The 23,651-nt window shown below is 40.2% G+C and overlaps 1 protein-coding gene across 1 annotated transcript in view; it reads right to left on the reverse strand.

The window, feature by feature from the left end:
* The window catches only part of DNAH14 (dynein axonemal heavy chain 14), a 321,116-nt gene that overhangs the window by 74,631 nt on the left and 222,834 nt on the right, over positions 1 to 23,651 (reverse strand). The window contains 8 exon segments of the mRNA XM_055324379.1: positions 3,160 to 3,319; positions 6,533 to 6,627; positions 8,216 to 8,341; positions 9,265 to 9,373; positions 13,271 to 13,452; positions 14,563 to 14,754; positions 16,929 to 17,090; positions 19,046 to 19,243. Coding sequence (XP_055180354.1) covers positions 3,160 to 3,319; positions 6,533 to 6,627; positions 8,216 to 8,341; positions 9,265 to 9,373; positions 13,271 to 13,452; positions 14,563 to 14,754; positions 16,929 to 17,090; positions 19,046 to 19,243 — 1,224 coding nt within the window.

A 23,651-nucleotide genomic window follows, 5' to 3' on the forward strand; every position in this document is an offset into this window, starting at 1 on the left:
GGATCACACCCTGAGCCAAAGGTGGACGCTCAACTGCTGAGCCACCCAGGTGTCCCTCAGTGGCGAATTCTATCAAATATATTAAAAAGAATTAATACCAATCCTTCTCAAACTTTTCCAAAAAACAGAAGAGGGGACACATCCAAAGTCATTTTATAAGGCCAGCATTACCTTGTTACCAAAATCAGACAAGGACATCACAAAAAAAGAAAATTACAGACCAATATCCCTGATGAACAATGATGCAAAATCCTCAACAAAATATTAGCAAACTGAATTTAATAGTACTTCAAAAAAATCATAAACCATGAAGTGGGATTTATTCCAAGGATCAAGGATGGTTCTGTAACAATTGATCAATCAATGTGATATAGTACATTAACAAAATTAAGGATAAAAATCACATTATCATCTCAATAGATGACTATTTCAATATCCAGTTATGATAAAAATACTCAACAAGCTGGGTATAGCTGGAATATACCTCAATATAATAAAGACTGTACATGACAAGCCCATAGTTAACATCATACTTAACAGTGAAATTCTGAAAGCTTTTCTTTTAAGGTCAGGAGAAGGACGCTTACTCTCACCACTTTTATTCAACACAGTATCCAAAGTCTTAGCCAGAGCAATTAGGCAAGAAAAAGATGAAAGGCATTCAAATTGGAAAAGAAAAACTGTCACTATTTGCAGATGATATTATATGTGGAATACTCTAAAGATATTATATGTGGAATACTCTAAAGACTTAGAAAAAATGAATTCAGTACAGTTGCAAGATACAAAATCAATATACAAAAATCAATTGCATTTCTATACACCAACAATGCACCATCAGAAACAGAAATTATGAAAATAATCCCACTTACAGTTGCATCAAAAAGAATAAAATACCTAGAAATAAACTTAACCAAGGAGGTGAAATACTTTTCAGTACACCAAAAACTGTAAGACACTGATGAAAGAAATGGAAGAAAACACAATAAGTGAAAAGATATTTTATGCTCATAGATTGGAAGAAGATTGTTAAAGTATCTGTAATACTCAAGGCTATCTATAGATTGAATGCAATCCCTATCAAAATTCCAATAGCAGTTTTCACAGAAATAGAACAAACAATCCTAAAATTCGTATGGAACCACAAAACAGCCCAAATAGTCCAATAATCTTGAAAAAGGAGAACAAGGCTAGAGGCAACATGCTTCCTGATTTCAAACTGTATTATAGAGCTATAGTAATCAAAAGAGTATGTACTGGCATATAACAGACGCATAGATTGATGGAACAGAACTGAGTGTCCAGAAATGAGTCCACACATAAAGTTGATCAATTTATAACAAAGGATCCAACCATATATAATGGGGAGGAATGCCAGAATGGCTCAGTCAGTTAAGCATCTAACTCTTCATTTAGCTCAGGTCCGATCTCAGAGTCATAAGATCAAGCCCTGGATTAGGTTCTGTGCTGGGCATGGAGTCTGCTTAAGATCTCTCTCTTCTTCTGCCCTTTCCCTACTCCCCCCAAAAATAAAAATAAGTAAGAATATACAATAGTTGGAAAGGATAATCTCTACAACAAACGGTGTTGGGAAAACTTGACAGCCACATGCAAAAGAATGAAGCTGGACCCCTATCTAACATCATACACAGAAATAACTTAAAATGGATTAAAGATGTGGATGTAGACCTGAAGCCATAAAACTCCTAGAAGAAAACATAGATGGTGAACTCACTGACATTGATTTTGGTAATGACTTTGGATTTGACATAAAAAAGAAAGCTAACAAAATAAAAAAATATATATATATATATCTATATATAACTACATCAAACTGAAAAGTTTCTGCCCTGTAATGGAAACCATTAGCAAAATGAAAAGGTAACCTATAGACTGGGAGAAAATATTTGCAAAACACATATGTGGTAAGGGGTTAATACCCAACATATAGGGATCCCTGGGTGGCGCAGCGGTTTGGCGCTTGCCTTTGGCCCAGGGCGCGATCCTGGAGACCCGGGATCGAATCCCACGTCAGGCTCCCGGTGCATGGAACCTGCTTCTCCCTCTGCCTGTGTCTCTGCCTCTATCTCTCTGTGACTATCATAAATAAATAAAAATTAAAAAAAAAACCTAAAAAAAAATACCCAACATATATAAAGAACTCCTACAGACTCCCCCAAAAACCACACCTCAAACAAGAGAAAGCAAAAACAAAAAAATAAAATAACCCCAAACCCAATCTGATTAAAATATGGGCAGAGGATCTGAATAGACATTTTTCCAAAGATCCCTGCATGGAGCCTGCTTCTCCCTCTGCCTGTCTCTGCCTTTCTCTCTCTCTCTCTCTATTATAAATAAATAAAAATAAATCTTTAAAAAAAAAGAAGGAAATCCTTCCAGTTGTGACAACATAGATGAGCCTTGCATGTGTTATGCTAAGTGAACTAAGTTAGACAGAGAAGGATTTTATCACTTATAAGTGGAATCTAAAACAAAAACTGAACTCAAATACAGACAACAGATTGATGGCTGTCAGAGGTGGGGACTTAGGGATGGCGAAGGGGGCCAAGAGGTGGAAACTTTCAGCTGTAAGATAAATAAGTCCGGGGGGTAGAATGTATGGCATGATGACTAGAGTTAAAAATATCATATTGTGCATTTGAAGATTATTATGGAGTAGGATCTTAAAAGTTATCACTATAAGAAAAAATATTTGCAACAATGTGTGGTGATAGATGATAACTAGGCTTACTGTGGGGTGATCACAATATATATGAATATTGATTCATTATACCATACACCTGAAGTTAATATGTTATATGTCAATTATATCTGAACTTTAAAAAATTCCAGACACTTTTATTCAAACCTTGTGGTTTCTTAGTGTAATGCAGTCCCTCCAGAGAGACTTTCACCCTCTGTTGGTCTCTTCTCTCATTAAAGAGATTCTGAGACATAGCATTCCCTGATTTGGGAGACACACTGCTTTTCCTCAGCATTCCCAGCAAACCTGTTACATATGGTTATGGAGCTTGCTCCCTCATCTTCTAACCTGAATCACAGACTTTCCATTCTAATGCACAATTCCAATGTTGGACTCCTGTAGACTATGAGTATGGGAGGCATCAGTTATGCATTAATTAGGGATCAACTCTGTACCTTCTCCGGTATGCTGTCCTTGTCAAGGTTAATCAGTCTTTTCAGGAAACCAGTTTCCGAAAGAAGCAATTTTGCTGACGTCCAGTTAGGTTTCTTCTGCAGAAGAATGCATACTGCATTCATGACTGTCAGCACGAGAAAGGGAGGCTGTGTATACACTCTGCAATAGGTAGGGGAAACCTGGTCAGCTTCACAACTGAAAGTGAATGCATCCTGTAAACTATCTTAGAAGACAAAATACACAGATTTTTAACAGACTTTTTCATAAGGTTAACTACTTAGCTATTTCAGTTTGGGCTATATGTAAACATTTGGGTATGTTTAACATACGGGTATCTCTACTTTGGGAAGATGACATGTGTAAGACTTAAATATGTAGAACATCTAAGTTAGAGGTTAATTCTTTTCATTAGAAAAGTACTCACTGCAGAGTCCTTTATAGCAGGAGCCCTCCTGTTTCGTCCCAGTGCTGATGTCCTAATGACTAATGACAACTAAGCCACTCCCCTTAAACATATCCTCTGACTTTTCTCTATCCTCATCTGAAATTCCTGCCATAAAATCATGATACAACAGAGTGGGAAAGAGGATTGGTGGGGGCTGGTCTCTTAGATTCTTAGTGTGGTTATTGGAATGCTGGAAGCCGCTTCTTATTTGCGTCCTCATCAGCTGACTTGCCACTGCAGGAGCACGAGAAGGTGACATTCTGGAGAGCCAGCGGTCAGAAGAACAGTCACAAGAAGTAAGTTTCAGTGAGATGCCAGGAGGGTGGTGATTATTATGCAGTAACATTTGGGACTTGGGAATTAAAGGCACAGGTCCATCCACAGCAATGAGTCTCCCCCAAATGAAACCATACAGACTTCCCAACAGAAGGCAGGCAACAAAGCCAAATATATGCATATAACACTAGCTACAAGGGTTACCAAGAAGGTCCTCCTGCCTTAAATTTCACCACTAGAGATTCACTCATTTAGGTTAATCTTTGTTTTCTTTTACAGTCTACTTCAAAAATGCAGATATTTTTCAGGACTATATATTTAAATAATTAATGGTTTATTTAGAACTAATTTATCAGACAGCTTTTCTGAGATTATCAGTGTGGGTTTTTTTTTTTTTTTTGTTTGTTTTGTTTTTTGAAATAAGGAGAAAGGTTGTAACAGGAACTAGGGAAAGAGTGACAAGGTCCACAGGGGAGAAAAGAGAGCTCCAAAAACAGGATTTTCCTCAATTTTGCCTATATTTGACACTTTTTAAACAAACATAATGGGAATATAGTAAAATTGAGATAAAAATACATTATCTATAAAATTTTAATGTAAATTAAAGGGAAAATAGATTCAATTGACTATCATCCCACCTACCTATCACTTTTAAGAAACAAATACCTGATTCAAAGCAAGACCAACCTACATTGGAAATCTGCTTTAAAAACCTCGTTACTACACAGGAGTCCTCTGACTTAGACTTTTATTGGTTTGCTCTAATCTATATTTTCTACCACTTTCCCCCTTCTTCTAGTGGCTAATGCAGCTAGGAAAGAGAGTGGGCTGTCCTGGGTACCTGCTGGATGTCTCTGCTGCACATCATAGATGTGGCATTGGAATCAGCAATATCACAAGGGGGAATCTTAACAAACAAACAAGCTATACAACAAGAAACCCCCATAACGTATGCAAGGAAAGGTTAGGGATTTCTAGCTAGGGAATGGGAGTGGGCCTGTTCAGTCGGAGAAACCTCTTAGCATAAAAATAACGAGCACCTGCCTAAAAAAAAAAAAAAAAAAAAAAAAATTTTAAAAAAAAATATATATATATTAATGGGGGGGGGGGGGGGGGGGGAAAAATAAAAAAAAAATTTTTTTTTTTTTTTTTTTTTTTTTTTTTTTTTTTTTTTTTTTTGTTTTTTTTTTTTTTTTTTTTTTTTTATGTTTTAGATGGTTGTTGTTTTGGTGTTTTATTATTAATATATTTTAAGTATAAATTTATTTTGTTTGTGAAAAATTGAATTGTGATTTAAAATAATTTATAAGATTAGATTTTAAAGGATAGATTTTGATAGGATGAATAAGTTTTTAGAAATGTTTATGAGTTTAAGGTAACTATGGTTAAAATAATGAGTTAAATAAAGAGTGATGTTGGGGATATAAATGCTATGTAGCTAAAGTGTTATAGAAAAAATATAATATATAAGCGAAGGCAAACTGGCGTTTGTAGTTAATTAATAACATGAATGCTTTTCTGGATTAAGTCTTCTGATTAATGTCTAATGATTTGAAAACATTTAAGGAAATAGAATGTATTTCATATATGGAATTATGAGAGAAGTTAATGCTGCCTGTATGAAAGGGCATTAACTAACTGTATGGCTTATATTTTATTGAAATGACTGGGAATTGGGATAATGAAATAAAGAAGAATACTGAGGATGAGATAGGGATGGAAATTCATGTTATGAGGTCAAAAAGAGTAAGAATAAAGAATTTGGTCTGCTTCTCCTTCTCTGACTTTCAACTGCGGGGAGGAGCTCGGGCACTGTGGTATGCGCTGCTTTCCCAGTAAAGTCCTGCTGGTTAAAGACAGCTTGTTTGTCATCGTCTCTTCTTGTTCCCAGAATTAATAATGTTACAAATATCATGGTAGATTTGCCTACTTCTGCATCTTTAATTGAAATATCACTTCCAATAAATAATGGAAAATGCAACACATCCTGCAGGTGACAGCAAAGTCTTCTCGTCTGTTGGGCCGCAGACCCCTATGGAGAGCATCTCACCAAGAGATTCAAACTACAAATATTGGGATCAGGCTCTGGACCTTGGAGTATCTCATTTCTTCTTGGAAGTTCCTACCCCAGGAGGGCGGCCAGGGCCGAGGGACCAGGCAGTGGTTCCCCAGGGGCACCTGGTGGCCACTGTGGCCCTGGACGCACGTCACTGTGGTGCCGCGGACCTGGCTTTCTGTAGCCCACAGCAGCACCACAGACACTGTCCTACTTTCGGACCTGTAGGTCAGGTGCTGCTAGAGTCACCATGGCTTCGTCTCTCGTCCTGGATATGCACTGTTGGGCCAATCCTAGGACATGGGTTTTAGGTCTCTGAGACTGGGATAAAGTTTGTCACCAGTAGCACAGTATGTAGTTTAGTCAGCAGTGGCTTTTCTCATGGCTGCAAAAAATATTGATGTGTCCTGCAGGTGATGGAGCCATAACATGGATGACATACACTATATGACACACATAATAACAAGTTTAAAGTAACCAAGATGGGTAAAAATGACTTGGTCTAAAAACATATGAATACAGACTTAGTAACATTTACTAGGCATTTGTGCTTTATTTTGGGCTTTTCCAGTTCCAAACAAATGAGGTGAATTACCTCAGCTCAGCGACATCGGCTTTATCCAGGGCGCTCAGAGCCACGATCGCCTTGTCGAGAGCTGGCAGCACACTTTTTACTTCATGGGCAGTTTCCTGCAACAAAGTTAGAGGCCCCCAAACATGTATGAATGCATATAGCTGCATGCTGTAAATTCTTCTATCTTGAACCTGGAAAATAGATTTGGCCCTTTCTACGATGCATGCTGTGTACACCACTAGGAATGTGTGCTGCAGTCCTGAGTGTGGGTGATGAGGAGCTGTGTGTGTGAGAACTCTTCTCCATCAGACTCAGGGTAGTCCTGGGAAAGGTGGGTTGCCCAGCTAAGGAAGCCTGAGCTTCAGAGGCCCTCGCTGGCTCTGGCCTTCTCCTGTGCCTGGAAGGAGCTCTGTCAGGGTTCACAGGGCTGTGTGTCTTCACTGGCTCTAAAAGTCAGACACTGTAACTGCAACCGGCTTTCCCTTGGGTCAGGTGTCAGTGGAGCAGCTGCGGATATGTTTGGGGTCTGGCTGAGAAGCTGAGTTGGACATAGGCACTACTCTATATAGTGAAGTTATTAGAAGCTATCTAAATTAGGAAGGACTTGGAGAAGTTCTTCAGTTGTCCCCTGTTCAGCTTTCCTGGGCATGTGACGTTAAGGGCTCAGCTAGGAGTCACATTGTAACATAAATTTATTCCACAGGCCAAGCACCAGAGCTACATGGGCAGTGGGGGAAGAAACAAGGTTTGTGGTATATGAACCCAGAATCTGATTTGTGGAAAGTCAGTTCATCAGATGTGTATGATTGGAAGTGCAAGGTGATATTCTCAATGATACCTACCCAAAATGGAACACAGGTGATAATGTAGTACACACTACTCTAAACTTAGCAGAAAGCTTCTGTTTTTTTCAGTGGGAGTTATGCAAAAACAACCCATCAGAATTCCTCAGTTTTCGGGTAATAGCTACTGAATTTAAAAAGATGTTTTGGAGTATCTCAATGAAATAAGTGAGAAATTAGAGGTTCCTTACATAGATGTGTGTGAAAGGTACTCTATTTTATAATTTTAAAATTTTATTTACAAATAAATAAGACAAAACTTAGTGAACACAGAAGTGATTAAATGTTAAAATCAATAGAGATTATTTTGATAGAGAAGCAAATGTGATGAAAATTTTCAGATCACACCAAAAGCAATAATTTATTAAGAGGAAAAAAATACATTTCAGATAGAGGTAATGATCTGGCTCTTGTCTGTTTAATAATCCAATTCACAAAGAAGAATGCATCATACAATTGCACTGGAAAATGTCAGTGTTCTGGCTGAGTTTGCAAGAGATATTGACATTAATGAAAATCTAAATATCAGAAAACAACTCTATAAGGAAGATATTGGTGGAAAACTAGTTAATGAATGCTCTCAATTCATACACCATCTAAAAATCATTAATTGCCCAAGAAACCTTGAAATGCCAGTTTTGCTTAAACCAATCAATAGCAACATTAAAAATATTCATGACATTATTGGTGATGGGTTATAAAGTTCAAAGAAACTATCCAACTATCAAAAAACCCACATTTTTATCAACTATGCTGAACACTGCACAGGAAATGATATTAATGAATAATTCTCACATAAAGAAGTAGGAGATAATTTTGCAAATCTCCAAATAATTGGTATTGATTATATTTTAGTTTTTACCTGAGCATAATCTTCTACAATTCTTACTTCTTCAGCCATAATTTCTTCATCCTGTTTAACAAGCACCTGGACTTTCTCCACTACTTGTGAATCTTTCTGCAGCTTTTCCATGAGTGCTTCCTTTTCCTAATGAGACACATAGTTCTTCTAAGAATTAATTTTAAGAGATATAGAACTTCTTTTTTAAAGAGAAATTCATTTAAAGAAAAATTCATAAAGCTCATTTCATTATTATTTTAAAGATTTATTTGTTTAATTGACATAGAGAGTGTGTGAGCATGAGCAGGAGGAGGGGCAAAGGAAAAGGCTGAATCAGACTCCACCCTAGCAGGGAGCTGATGTAGACCTCGATCCCAAGACCCTGAAATCAGGACCTGAGCTGAAGGCAGTCTCTTCCTTGACTGAGCTATCCAGGTGCCCCAGCTCATCTCATTATTTAAAATTTACCAAAATCAGCTTGAAATATATTTGTTGAACAGATTAAACTGGAAAGGATAACCATAGCCAGTATCATCTCATGAGACACATGTGAAGAGTTTTAGAGCACCCTGCAGACTGCGAGTTACTAGAGCATAGTTGATTGATTTAACTAATAACAGCAGAATTATTCAATGTGAGCTTTTCCAACTAGTTGTATGCCTATTATCACACTGAGTTATTACAATATAGTGCTGTTACTATTTCGCTATCATTGTTGTCTTGTTGTCATTGTCTTGTTCATTTTACAGATAAGAAAGTTGAGGCCAACAGAGCTACACAGCTGCATGCTAACAAAGCTGCAATCCATGCTTGCCAAGTATCACAGCCTTTGCTTCCCAATGCTGTTCTATATTAAATATAAAATATTTAAAAGAGATTTCAAACCAGATGTACCTTTTTTTTTTTAAAGATTTTACTTATTTATTCATGAGAGAGACAGAGAGAGAGGCAGGCAGAAGGAGAAGCAAGCTCCCTGAGGGGGAGTGGGACTCGATCCCAGGATTCCGGGATCATAACCTAAGTCAAAGGCTGACCCTCAACCGTTGAGCCACCCAGGTGTCCTAATGTACCTTTGTTTTTTGTTCTATTTGTGGGCCAAGGACCAAGAGCTCCTCTTGCATATCTGTAACTAGAGTGGTTGCTTCCAGGATCTTGGATAGACCCATATAAAAACGATTCCTGAGGGGAAAATAGCATTATATTAGCAAAGCGAGATTCATCACAATCATGTATTGAAAGACAACATGGTAAAGATGTTGATTCTTCCCCAAATTATCATATAGGTTTAATGTGATGCCTACCAAAATCGCTGTAAGATTTTTCTTTGTAGATACAGACAAGCTTCTTCTAAAATTTACATAAAATTTACATAGAAATGAACTAGGATGATTAGAACAATTTTACAAAAGAATACAGTGGGTGTCATCTCTCTACCTGATTGTGAGACTGATTAAGTAATGATGGTCATCAGGAAGAGGTCTTGGCAGAGGGTAAGATACCTCCATCAACAGAACAGGACTGAGAAGCCAGAAACAAACCCACAGAGGCACAGTCAACTAGCTTTTGACAAAGGTGCGAGAGTGATTTTCAACAAAGGGTGCAGAGTGGCTGGTTATACAACAGATTGTGGATGTAAGCCTCATGCCTTACACAAAACTAATTCTAAGTGGAGGGCAGAATGAAGTGTGAGAGGTGGGACTGTGGTACTTTTAGAAGAATGCATAGGAGAAAGTCTCCAGGACCCAGGACTAGGGGAGGAGGGAGAAGTTCGAAGACATGACAAGAGAAGCACAGCCAAGAAAGAAAACCAAATTTGACAAACTGGATGTCATCAAAATTAAAACAGAAAGACTCCATCCAAAGAAGGACAAGACAAATAACTGCTGGGACAAAATATCTGCAGTCCGTATATCAGACAGAGGGATTCCTATTTAAAACACCCAGAGAGCTCTCAAAACTCGGCAATGAGAAAAACTGAAGAATCCATTTAGCAAATGTGCCAGCGCTGTGCAGAGACACTGAAGGGGAAAGGAGGCGCAGGCGCAGAGAGGGCTACCCTGGTGGTGGAGGGCCGCAGGCAGAGACCACAGTGCCGTGTCTGCAAGGCTGTAGAGGAACACTATTCCTCATGCACACAACCACGGTGGACAACAATGTGGTATTTTCTTTGCGATTCAGCATATACTCACCGTGGCCTGTTTCTGGCCTTTCTCCTAGAACCGCTCCACCGCAGAAACCACCCTGGCTCCTTCTGTGGATGAGTGGTTGCACTCATGTGCATACCCATGCATACCCATCCATGCCTCAGAGTGCTTACAGAAACGGATAGTCTATTGATACGTGCAACGTCTGGATGGAAATCCACGGTGTGATGCTGAGCGAAGCCCATCTCGCCCCCCACGTACAGGGGAGGCTGGAGACAGAGACCAGACTGTAGCTGGGGGCTGCTGGGAGCTGCGTAGGGGCTGCCTAAGGGACTCAGCTGTGGTGAGGGACTAGTTCTGCATCTTGATTGCTGTTGCAGGTCCACACAAACACACACACGGGGTAAATGGGCACAGGACTGTGTCCACACCGGGTGCCCATACCAACGTCCTGGATTTGGTGCTGTACTACAATCATGGAAAATGTAACAAGTGAGGGGGGCAACTGAGCTTAATGTATGCGGGACCTCTCTGTACTATTTTGCAACTTCTGGTCAATCTATTTCAAAATGAAAAGATTGTGTTTTTAAAGAAACATAAGATAAAGTTGAAAATTTTCCACTTACCTATTTACTAGAATAAAAACTTGAAAACACACAGTTTGTAAGGAATAAAATAAACACTGTAAAATCAGAGGACTACAATTCTATAGCCCTGTTTAGCCCTAACTCTAGCAAAAAGAGGAAAAAGTCCCGTGGAAGATCCAGTTTCTACTTCTTGGGCTTTCCTAACCTATGAGGATGTCGTTGTCAATGACACCAAGACTGCTGGGCAATTCACTCTTTGACCTAACCCAGGACAGCTCCTCAAAACTTCTCATCTGGATTCCTACAATAGCTTTCAAATCTTTGGTTTTAGTTTTATATCTAATTTATCCCCCATTCTAATACCAGACTGATTTTCCTAAAACACAAGTCTGAATTAAACAGAGTTGTTATTTGTTGTGAGTGATGTATGTTGGCCACACCTTGGCAGTTAATCTCTAATATCACCCCCAAGAAGTAGGTGCTATTAAAAATAAAATGAAAAACTGAAAAGACAGTGGGGCTCCTGAAGCTTGGCTCCCAGGGGAGCCCATGCATAAGGCAGGCAGTTTGGGACTTACCTCCCTGAAGGGTCCCTCCCATATAAACAGAATGTTTCATTATGAGTTTTGGGTTGGAGAAGAGATGTAGATTGGCTGTAAGGGACCCAGACCACATAATGAACCCTCCCCACTTCTTCTCCCATGTCTACCCCTGGGACACAGGGCTGCTGGAATCTTCAAGTGGCAAACAGGAGCTGGGGCACTGGGACCTCTAGCCTGGGGCTTCCTTTACAACTGTGATGGGGGTGAGCAGTTATAATAGATGATCATGACCATGCATGGATGCGGTCCTGGTCTGGCCCACACGTTGGGGGTAGGAGATATTCTAGTATAGCACAAAGAGCCACCTAGACATGTGTCTGGGTTGAGGGTGTGGGTGAGGCACAGACAAGATGGGGAAGGGAGGAAGCACTGGGCTAGTGACTGGCCGCATGATCATAGTCATGTTGCTGCAAATGGAAGGCAGCAGTCCCTGTGGTGGGAAGGGGACACTTGGAAGCTTGGAAGTCAGAGGTGGAAAGAGGATCCACTCATCTCTTGACTCCTGTGTGGGGGGCATCTGGCCAGTTTATCCAGACTGCTGTCATCAGCCTCAAATTGAACCATCGACCCACAAAAAGCTCCATCCACAGACTTCCAGAACCACCTAGAAGTCCCTAACTCTAGGACCTGAAGAGTCTTTACTTAAAACAACAGAACAAGATTCACCTTCTAAAGAATCTAAGAGGATTCCCTGTAGCCTCACTGTATTCACAGACTCCAGCAACTGCTCTAAATTTAGCTGAGTTGAATCTGCCATGCACTCCCTGCCCACGACCTTGTTAACAATAACTTTACGAAATTAGCCCCTGCCCTCACATTAGCATCATGCCACTGAGGAGGCTGCTACTACTTCTTGCCTAAAAGTTAGGCCTACACTAATCTGTCACATGCAAACCAGTCTGACATTTCTAGCACAACTGGTGACGAGAATCTGTCATTGTCCTGGGTTTCCTGTTGGACATCTGAGGAGAGTATGTGTGACTGCCAATGCCTCTTGATGTGCCCAATCAGGAGCCCTGCTGTGGCCTACCCTCTAAGTTCTGGGTGGGGAGGGGGGTGGTCAGAGTCACAGCCACTGTCATCCAGCATGGCCTGAGACACAGAACAGATTGAGTTCAAGCCCCTATCAGTACGGCTAATTAGGGTGTCTCATGGGGTAGCCCCTGGAGGTAATGGAGTCTTGTCTGGATACCCTGTGCCTGTGGGCCTCCTGGAGCGAGAGCACAGGATGCTTGTGGGCAGAGGCTACCAGGTCATCTCCCACTCACTCCCCATCTTTCCAGGAGGCTGTTAGTGGTCTCCTGGACTCTGATCAGGTACGAGATGTCCTACCCAGTATTTTGTTGCCCACCTTCCCCGGTGCAGTGGGGGCTCTGGAGCTGCATAGGCTCCTCAGCAATACTCTCCCACCATCAATGATGCTGTCACTGGGCTCCCTTTATTTTGCTGGTGTCCCTGGGATAAAGGCAAAGCCGGTGGCACCTGCACTTGCTCTTGCTTTCAGGACATGATCAAGGGGAGGGCACACTGCCTTTTCCCAGGGGGCCTGTGCCAGCCAGATCTCCACTGCCAGGCAGCTTGTGGACGCCTTATGTCTCTCAAGGGCTTGTGCAGTTTTTGTCCTTTTCCCCCACTGGAAAGGCAGATTCTGACTCATTCTTTTGTATTTGTGTCTCTTTTTACAAATAAAAGCACCAATTAAAAATATAGATATATATTTCTGATTTGGTCTCAAAGTCTTACCTCTTTGTTTGCATTCCCTTCTCCCGTGACCTCAAAATGTGAGCAAAGGTATCCATGAACCGCAAGTAGCTACTGGGAGTGACATAATAATGCCTTCCAGTTTTTTGGAAGTATATTGTGTTCAAGTCTTTTATACTTCTGTGGATCTGGACACATGTTGGGGCAAGTTTTTCTTTTAAGTTCTACAAAATAATAATTTTTAAGAATTAAGAGACAACAATCTAAATAGACATAAAGAGAAAATTGAACATGGTGAATAACCTGAAGTTGTTTATCATTCTGAGATGTGGCGAGGTTGAGAAGGCCCCCAGCAAATGGGACCGAGAATACAGACATGCTAGTGGCTTAGATGGTGTTGGGATGAAAGAGGCAACAACTGGACCGGTGACTGGTGACATGCTGGACTCATCCTACCAGGCTTTCCCCTCTGTTCTGCTCCAGCTGTCCGAGGACTCAGAGGCCATAGTCTGTGGCCTGGTTCATGGTGCCTTCCTTTCCTAAAGTGGGTTAGCAATTGCAAGAGACTCTACTTCTCTTCCTTGACTGAAAGAAGGCTGCAAAAATGTAGGGACTCAAAGGACATACAGGTAAGTGGCTGGGAAAACTGAAGGAGAGAGTGCCCCTTACATAGTTTTGGAGAGAACTGTGTCTGAGACACGCCCTGGCTGCAGCACCCCCCCTGCCCATCATGGCTAGCCAATCACCTGGTCACCTTGAGCCCAGCTGCACATTCTTCCCAGGTCCACCTGACTCGCCCACAGCCTTTGCTTTCCTTGGGTGCTTGCCAGGTAACGTCGCAAGCCCTTTACCAGGTGCTGTACCAAGTTTCGGGCAGCTACTTTTATAGCTTCTTTTGTCAACACCCCATGGGTCTTTGGTTGGGCCATGCTAGGGAAGATTCTAACTTACTATGGCTCATGAGTTCTGAACTAATTTTGCATGTGGTTTGTTGGAGACAGAGAGACTTATAAGGAATACGCGAAGGGTACAGCATCCATAGCACAGCATCTGGTGTGCCAAGTGGAGCTTGTTCCCTTTGGGGATTCTGCTGTCTGCCATGGGGCAGGAGAGTTCAGAAGCCCAGGCAGTAAGGAATCTGGGCATCTCTGACACAGGGCAGATCAGGGGAAACTGATGAAGGGTCAAGGAAAACCCTTGACCTATGTCATAGTTTGCCTAGAGCTGCCTATTTTTGCCTACCTAGGACTCATTCAGAGATCTAATTCTGTCAGATGCTGTCAACAACTTGAAATCTTCCCTTGTGTCAGATTTTTAAAAGAGAATGTATTTACCTCTCTGTTCTGTAAATCCACCTTTTCTCTTAAGAAAGAATTGGCTACAACAAGGAGAGCTTCATCTGGCCACTTCTCATACCAGTCAATTGTGCAGATGGTGATCATAGAAGGATATGCTCTACAATGTTGGCGGAAGTGAGGTCCTGTGGGACTCATGGTCATAAAAATATGAAGATTTTTATATATCCTCTGAAAATTAATAAAGATATAAGTTGTTAAAATGTTATCCTCTGCTTTGGAAAAAATATTTTATTAAAAATTCCATTTGAAAATTGTTTCACTTCTTAAGAATATTTTATTTATTTATTTATTTTAATTTATTTATGATAGTCACAGAGAGAGAGAGAGAGAGAGAGGCAGAGACACAGGCAGAGGGAGAAGCAGGCTCCATGCACCAGGAGCCCGACGTGGGATTCGATCTGGGGTCTCCAGGATCGCGCCCTGGGCCAAAGGCAGGCGCCAAACCACTGCGCCACCCAGGGATCCCTTGTTTCACTTCTTTACTAGAACTGAGCAAGTGTGCCCCGAGCACCTTCCAAAGGAAACTACACATCCCCGGAGCTCAGGTGAGGAAAGTAGCCAGGTTCTGCTCTCTGGGACCTGGAACACCTCTTATATAAACCAGGTCTTAGGAGTGGGTGTGGTGCCAGAGTTCTGCTCAGTAGGGGATCCTACAGCAGACTGGGACAAGACTGGGACAACTACTTCACTTTTGGCTCTGGATTGGTGTGCATCTAAGATGCCTAGATACTCAATGTGGGAAATGGTCAGATGAATGAAAGCTGAAAGAGAAAAACAGACCAATGTCATGGGTGGGACATGAGGGAGGCATTAGTAAAATCCTGAAGGGTTAGAGCTCAGCAATATTAGAGCCTCAACCGTCCCCAGGTACTTGGCAGGTGCTGCCTCCTGTGAATCTCCCTGCATCTTACCCCATATGACTGTGCTGTGGTGTGGCTGCTGTTCCTGGCTTCTTGAAGGACTGGCAGGGGTGCAGCTCTTTCCTCATTCCCATACATCACTTTAAATGAAACCACATTACTGAGAGCAGTTTAGGTGAATCAATGTTCCTTTCAACTCAAACAGTTCAATTTGTACAAACTGATAAGATGATGTTTGAGTATCAAGCAACCTATTTTGCCAAAGTATGGTAAAAGCTGAAAGAGGAGGAAAGCTAAGATTCTTTTTCTTTCCTTTTGTCTTTAAAAAATGTATAAAAGTAAATTAAACTGCTCAATGCAGAATTTATACAACAGAGAAATGTTTAAGTTAAAAATGAAATTACCTCTCTTTGCCTAACCCATTCTTAAATTCCTACCTAAAGATGCTCAATGTTAACAGCTGAAAGTATGATGACTTCACTATTATTACTGTAAGATACTTCATGCCATTTTTGGAAGTATGATATAAAATAGACAAATAATGAAAACTGATTTCTAACTGGGATTTTTGGTTTATTTCTTATTTCTAGAGTGCACTGTTCTCCATACTCCAAGTTAGAAATTCTTAGTTCCTCCTTACCAATCAGTTCATATATATAAACCAGTTTAGTAACAAGGCACTAGAGGGCCACAAGTGATCAGGATAATTGCATTTAAAAATATGACCCAATCTAAGCATCCGTTCACATGACGATGTTGTCAGTGGTGGACTCCATTTCTGGAATTTTTAACATCTTGTGCCGGATCACTAAGCATCCACAGAGGATAAGGTGGCCTAGTTTGATTTTCCAACGACTCCATCACAGATAGGAACTGGCGCCAGACCTAAGCCGGCCTGCGGTGCTTCCCCTGTGGATTCCTGCTTTCAGCAATCACACCTCTCTCACCACTAGGTGGATGTTCAGTCATCGTGCCTTTAAGATGCAGAAAACTTAGCTCGTTGGTGTTGGTCTGGATCCTGCCTCCCTTCAAACCAGCCCTTTACTGACCCACTGCTGAGGTCCTTTAGAATATCATCTGCTCTATCTGGATTATTTCCGTCTGTTCCCGTCACCCTCTGGCCAATTCCAGGCTATTCAAAGGGATACAAGAATTCCTGTTTCTTGTCTTTGCAGACTTGATGCCAACTGTGGGTAGGCAGGGAACTCAGTGTAAGAAGTAAACCCGGGGTCTTATTTCTCTTATCTTTGCCTCTTGTTATTACCATGTTCTTTAGCCACCGATAGCAGGCAGACCCAGACCCTTGCTGACCCTGGATGTCCTTAGGGTGTGATTTGTCTGTGTGCGGGGGTCCAGTCATTAGTTTTAACTTTAAAAACTCATTTAAAGAACTAAAAAAATTTATCCACCTTGAAAATCAGGTACAGAATTATAAATGTAGTCTACTTTTAATTTAATATAATAATTTGAAAAAACCAATACCTTTTGGAAGAATGCAAGTAAAGACTGCCTATTATCAATATAACCAGACTGTTCAACAAAAGATCTCATCCTTAGCACAATGGAATCCAGCTCCTCATTTTCAAACAGGTCAAGTACTTTCCTCATATTGAGAATGTTGTTCAAATCTTCCAAAAACGCCTCCTTAGGTGAAACAAATGATGAATCAGGACTGAGTAAATTATTTACATATTCCACTAGAAACACACCAAATTGAAACCCAGGACAAAGAGCTGTGAAACTATCAGAGGGAATTTTTATTAATAAGTATGAGCATTTGGATTTTGAGGATAAGTCCAAGCTTTATTTTAAAAAAAGCATCCTTAGTATCATGACCTCCTTGGGATACTCTTCAGACCCTCCCGGGGGTCTGAAGGTAAACACTCCCTTCCTAGTGTTTCAGCCCAGGTGGGGAAGGAAAGCGAGTGGGACAGTCTCCAGGAGGGGCTGACAGAGCTCACACGAAGCTGGCTGATCTTCTGTCACATCCAGGACTGATGGAGGACTGACGAAGCTTCTTAAGCACACCGATTATTTCCTACTTGTCCAGGGTTCGCTTACCTGCTCTGGGGTGCTGCTGTCTCAGCATCTGTTTTGTTCCACCAGGCAGCCTGTGGAGACCCTACTCTGACACCAGCCCCTCATGCAAGCAGCCCACAGAGTGACAAGCAAGTGCTAGCTCCTGGGAGGACTTCCCCAACAGTCTGTGGTCAGCAGCAGTCCCTGCTGCTCAGGGCCTGTGTACCTTAGATGCCCCTTAGATAGACCCTCATGGGGCAAACCGAAACCCCACTCTTTAGGCTTGAGTGGACCTGAGAACCCCAAGTCGCTCTGCTCACAGGCCCTGATGAAGGCATGTGCCCTAGGTCTTGCCTCTCTCTGCCCATACCCTGCCTTGACCTCTCCAGGCGGCCCCTCAAGGCATGCTGTGTTACTTCTTCGAGGACCTGTAGTAAACTCCTCTACTTCACTTTCTTTTGTGGTCTCCTGTTGAACCGGGGATCACCATCCAGCACTCTGTAATCCTCTTTACAAATGTTAATTTAACATTGTCATAGCACCAGGTTTTGGATTCACATGGAAAACAATGATGTGAGCAGGAGAAACCTGGGAAGTATGGGGAAGACCTTGAAGTCAAATGACCTTGAAGTCCTAAATGACAAGGGAATAGATGATCACATCCATCTCAGCTTTGACCTGACAGCAGTTTTCTGAAAAATGATTTCTTAAACTAGAACGGTAGGCTCCTGGCAGGGGAGAAATGACATCTAGAATCCAGAGGTGTCTGGCAGAAACCTCAAGCTGATGAACAGACCAGGGTATTTAAATTTGGGAAAGGGAGGACACAGAATTAAAGAGGAAAGTCAGATACTACAGAGAACAGCAGATACAATACAACACTAGGACTTACTCTCAAAATAACAACATGCAAGAACACCACACGCCTTGGGAGAGAGGCCCAGTATGCAGAGAAAAAACAAGATGAAAGTTGACACAACGCTCGTAACTCTATGAGCGTGAAACATAGATGATGAACAGTGTGCCTTGGAATGTTGCCACAAAGAAGTAAATACAATCTGAGATGGCAGGCCGAATTATGTTCAGGCTGTGGAAGGGCACAATTTATGCCAAAAAACAGATTAAAAATGAAGCTGGGTGATTAGCAGTTTTTGCTTGTGAACAAAGCACATCTTGCAGGGAGACCTAAATTTGATGCTGACACTGGGGCAGCGGACAGAGGAAAAGGAGCCTCAAATCTGTGATGGCACGCTGCGGAGCACGCGAGGACATAGTGAATTCAGATGATGGTGTTGTTTTCAAAACACAGATGACAAAACTAGTGTAGCTACGTGGGCAAATTATAATTTGCCAATTAAAATGAAAACTATAAAGACAGAAAATACTTTTGTTGTAATGCTTATGTAAAACTGCAGCATAATGACAAATATATAAACTCTGGGCTGTGACTGGATAAGGATAGAATAATGTAAAAAATAGGGCAGGCTGGCAGGACTGTGTTTCATTTTCAAATATTAAATGGGGGGGGGCACTACTTATGTAGCAAACTTTAGCAAATAAGATAGACAAAATGTACTTACCTGCTTTGGGTTTAAGTTAGCAACTATCAGAGCAGTGGGGTTCCCTTCTAATCCTGCTTGAATGAAGCCCCTTTTAAAATCTTCTTTGAATTCTATGTAGGCAAAATTGTGGGATGTGGGCACTCGGTAGAGTTTGCATTCTGTTAAATAACAGGCCAGGGTGGCACAGGTCTCCTTCCCACAGCCGTCTATTCCAATCTGTGGAAAAACAATACAACATATGATTCCTATATACATCCTGGAATCTTTGCAGTGTATAAGCTGCCTATGTGTATGTGCTAGAAATTTACATGGCCAAAATGTTTATAAACTTTTTGGGAAATACATTAAATATAACTAAAGTATTCATCAAAGTTCTATAAGACTTTCATACACAGTCAATATTGTCACCTCTTCTCTATATTGTCTGTTGACATATGAGACAATTTCACTAGAAAGATAACACAATCTGGAAAAATAGCATTGGCAGGCTTATAAATCATCATTATATAATTGCCAATATTTGACTGGATATTCATTTATAAGAATTTAGATAGATCTTTTCCTATTTATTTCGAGCAATAAACATTTAAATGCTCTTTGGTAATCATGACCAAGTATTATCTTTTTTAGCAGCTTTTCTGAGGTGTAACGTACAGACTATACCACCTTTTACATGTACAATTCAATGATTTTTAGTAAATTTACAGTTATGCAACCATCACCACAATCCAGTCCTCAAACATTTCTATCACTGGAAATATCTCCAGGCTTGTAGTGAGTCTTCATTCCAACCCCAGGCCTGGGAACCCGCCTCCATAGACTTCCTATAATGAATCATAAATAGGACGTCTTCTGCATCTGCCTCCTCACTTAGCATGATGGTTTTGTGGTTCTTTCATGTGGTAGTATCCTACTGGATGGGCTACACCATATTTTGTTTATGCACAATGGACACTTGGGAATATTTCCACATCTGTCTGGGTTTGTTATCAGAAGATACCGGCCTCATGGGTAAAGTTGGGAGCTGTTCTCTCTATTTTCTGGAAGAGTCTGTAAAGGATTGATTTAGTTCTTCCTTAAATGTTTGATGGAATTCTCCAGTGAAGCTGTTTGGTTCTGGGCTTTCTCCAGGGGAAATTTTTAAATTCCCAATTCAATCTCTTTTTTTAGGTCTATTCAGATTACCTATTTCTTTAGCTCAGTCGTTTATGTCTTCCCAGCAAGTGTCCATTTCATCCAATGAGCCAGCACACAGTTGTCCATACTATTCTCTTACAATCCTTTATTTCTGTAATGTTGGTAGTTATGTCTTTTCTTTCATTCCTGATTTTGATAATTTTAATAATGAATTCATTCATTCTTTCTTTCTCCCTTCCTTCCTTCCTTCTTTGGTTTGTCAATTTTGTTGATCTTTTCAAAGAACCTTTGGTTTCATTGATATTTTCTATCACTTTTCTGTTCTCTACTTTCTTCTCATCTTTATTAGTTCCTTCTTTCTGCTTGCTTAGGGGTTTAGTTTTCTTTCCTCCTTGTAGTTTCCAAATGTGGGAGGTTAGATTATTTGAAATTTTTCTTCTTTTTAAAAACATAGGCATTTATAGCTTATATACATTTTCCTCTAAGTGCTGCTTTAGGTATGTTGTGTTTTCATTCATCTCAAAATATTTTCTAATATCTCTTGTGATTTCTTCTTTCACTCATTGGTTATTTGGGGATATGTGTAAAAATTCCACATATTTGTGAATATTTCAAATTTCTTTGTTATTGATTTCTGCTTTAATTCTATTGTAGTCAGAACATACTTTGAATGACTTCAGTCCTTTTAAATTTACTAAGTCAATCGGAGAAGGACAAACAGTGTATGTTCTCATTCATTTGGGGAATATGAATAATAGTGAAAGGGAATATAAGGGAAGGGAGAAGAAATGTGTGGGAAATATCAGAAAGGGAGACAGAACATAAAGACTTCTAACTCTGGGAAATGAACTAGGGGTGGTGGAGGGGGAGGAGGGCGGGGGGTGGGGGTGAATGGGTGACGGGCACTGAGGGGGACACTTGACGGGATGAGCACTGGGTGTTATTCTGTATGTTGGTAAATTGAACACCAATAAAAATTAATTTATTAAAAAAATAAATTTACTGAGGCTTGTTTTATAGTCTGGTACTATGGTCTATGCTGCAGAATGTTCCATGTGTGCTTCAGAAGAATGTGTATTTTGCTGTTGTTGGAAGCAGTCTTCTGTATATATCAATTAGGTTAAATTGTTTTTTGTTTTTTTTTCTTTTTAGGTTAAATTGTTGTACAGTACTGTTGACATATTTATATCCTCAATGATTTTATATCTAGTTGCTCTACTAATGATTGAGAGTGGGGATGTTGAAGACTCCAATTATTGCTGGTTAACTGCTTATTTCTCTCTCTTCAATTTTGTTTGTTTGGCTTCACATATTTTGGGGCTTAGTTGTTATGTGTGTGTGCCTGTAACTGTTATGTCTTCCTGATGATTGATGATTTTGTCATTATAACATCTTTCTTTTCCCTCAGAACACTTATTTTTTTTTCCCTGAAAGTCTATTTTGTCTAATATTAGTATAATTATACCAATTGTCTTATGGGAATTGTTGGTATGAATTATCTTTTTCCATGTTTTCATTTTCAACCACTTTGTGTCATTGAATCTAAAATGCAACTCCTGTTGATAGCATATGATTAGATTTAAAAAAGATTCTGTCCTACAATCTTTGCCTCTTTATTGGAACATTTAGTACATTTATATTTAATGTTATGATTGATGTGATTTGATTTACATCTACCATATTGCTTTTTTTTAAATGTCTCATGTCTTTTTCTCCTTTGTTTCTCCTTCACTACCTTCTTATTGGTGTTAATGCAACCTTTTCTAGAGTTCTATTTTAATTCCTTTGATGTTTTATATTATGTATTTTTTGATATTTTCTCTAGGAATTACACTGGATATTTTATCAATTTACTCCAGATTAATACTGACTTAATTCCAGTAAAATATAGAAAGTTTGCTCCAATATAGCTCCATTTGTTCCTTCCTCTTTTGTAGTTATTTTCCATACTAAATCTTTATGGTATAAAACTAACAATAGTTTCATAATTACTATTTTATGCATCTATCCTTGAAAGCAGCTAAAAGAAAAATATGCTGATACTGTCTGTGGTAGGTAGAGTAATATCTTTGCCACCCTCACCCTCACCCCCAAATGTGTTGTCATGATCCCTAGAGCTTGTGAATATATTACCTTACATGGCAAAAGAGATTTTGCCAATGTGATTAAAATTAAGGACCTTGAAATGGGGAGATGATTTTGGATAATCTGGTTGAGCCCAGTCTAAACACATGAGTCCTTAAAATCCAGGAAACTTTCCTGGCTGTGGCCAGAGAAAGAAAGGGAGATGTGTAACAGTTGGTGAAGGGTCAGAATGATAGCATGTTGCTGGCTTGGGAGATGGAAAAACTGGGTATTGAGCCAAGGAAGGAGGGCAGCCTCTAGAAACTTGTTTTCTTGCTCTGATGGTTCAGTAATAAAATCAAGCTGAACTGATATTTACTTTTACCAAGTCATGTATGATTTATCTTTTACTTCTTTACCTATTCAACTAATCTCATTTAAATTGGCCAATCTAGATTATGATTGTTTATTTTTTTAAAATCTGTTTTAAATGTTCTTCACTAAGTCATTATGCTCCCTCCAGCTGCTTCTCCCTGCTGAAGCCTCACAGGCTATGTCAGCTTCTGGTTATATTACCATTTTACATAAGTGAATCCCAGTGCTAGCTTGACCTGGGGCGAAGATCTATTAAGGATGTTTAACTGGGCAAAGTAGTCATGGGATCAGGGAGGAAACAGGGACTTGATATGCTTTACCTTGTATTTTTAATAAGGGCTCTGATAGGATGATAGGGTCATGAGAAAGCACTGTTAAGGAGGCAAGTTTCTAGTTGAGTGTTAGGTCTTTAAAAAATTGCTCTGATTGTATTCTCAGGAATTTTAGAATTGAGAACTTTTTGCAAACTCACTTGTTATTAAAAAAGAAAGTCACTTTACGGTAAAAGAAGCAAACTGAGAGTATGTGCCATTTGGGAGTTAAAAAATAATCTGTTAGGGGCACCTGGGTGGCTCAGCTGGTTAAGTGCCTGCCTTTGGATTGGGTCATAATCCCAGGGTCCTAGGACTGAGCCCCGAATTGGGCTCCCTGCTCAGTAGGGAGTCTGCTTCTCCCTGCCCCTCTTCCGCCTCATTCTCTCTCTCTCTCTAATAAATGAATAGAATCTTTAAAAAAATCTGTTAAAAATTGAAATAAGACAGACAAAATCACAGATCTTATGGAGCTTATGTTCTGAATGTGGAGACATAATAAGTAAATGAAATTGAAGTACATAAGATCAGATAATGCTAAGGTTTAGGAAGAAAAAGCAAGAATAAAGGGACAGTGACCGAGACTGAGGGGGCAGGAAGAGGCTGCTCTCTTATTTTATTTATTTATTTTAAAAAGATTTTATTTATTTATTCATGAGAGACACACACACACACAGAGGCAGAGACACAGGCAGAGGGAGAAGCAGGCTCCATGCAGGGAGCCTGATCTGAGACTC

Source organism: Nyctereutes procyonoides, unplaced genomic scaffold, assembly GCF_905146905.1.
Source record: "Nyctereutes procyonoides isolate TBG_1078 unplaced genomic scaffold, NYPRO_anot_genome, whole genome shotgun sequence".
NCBI classification, from domain to species: domain Eukaryota; kingdom Metazoa; phylum Chordata; class Mammalia; order Carnivora; family Canidae; genus Nyctereutes; species Nyctereutes procyonoides.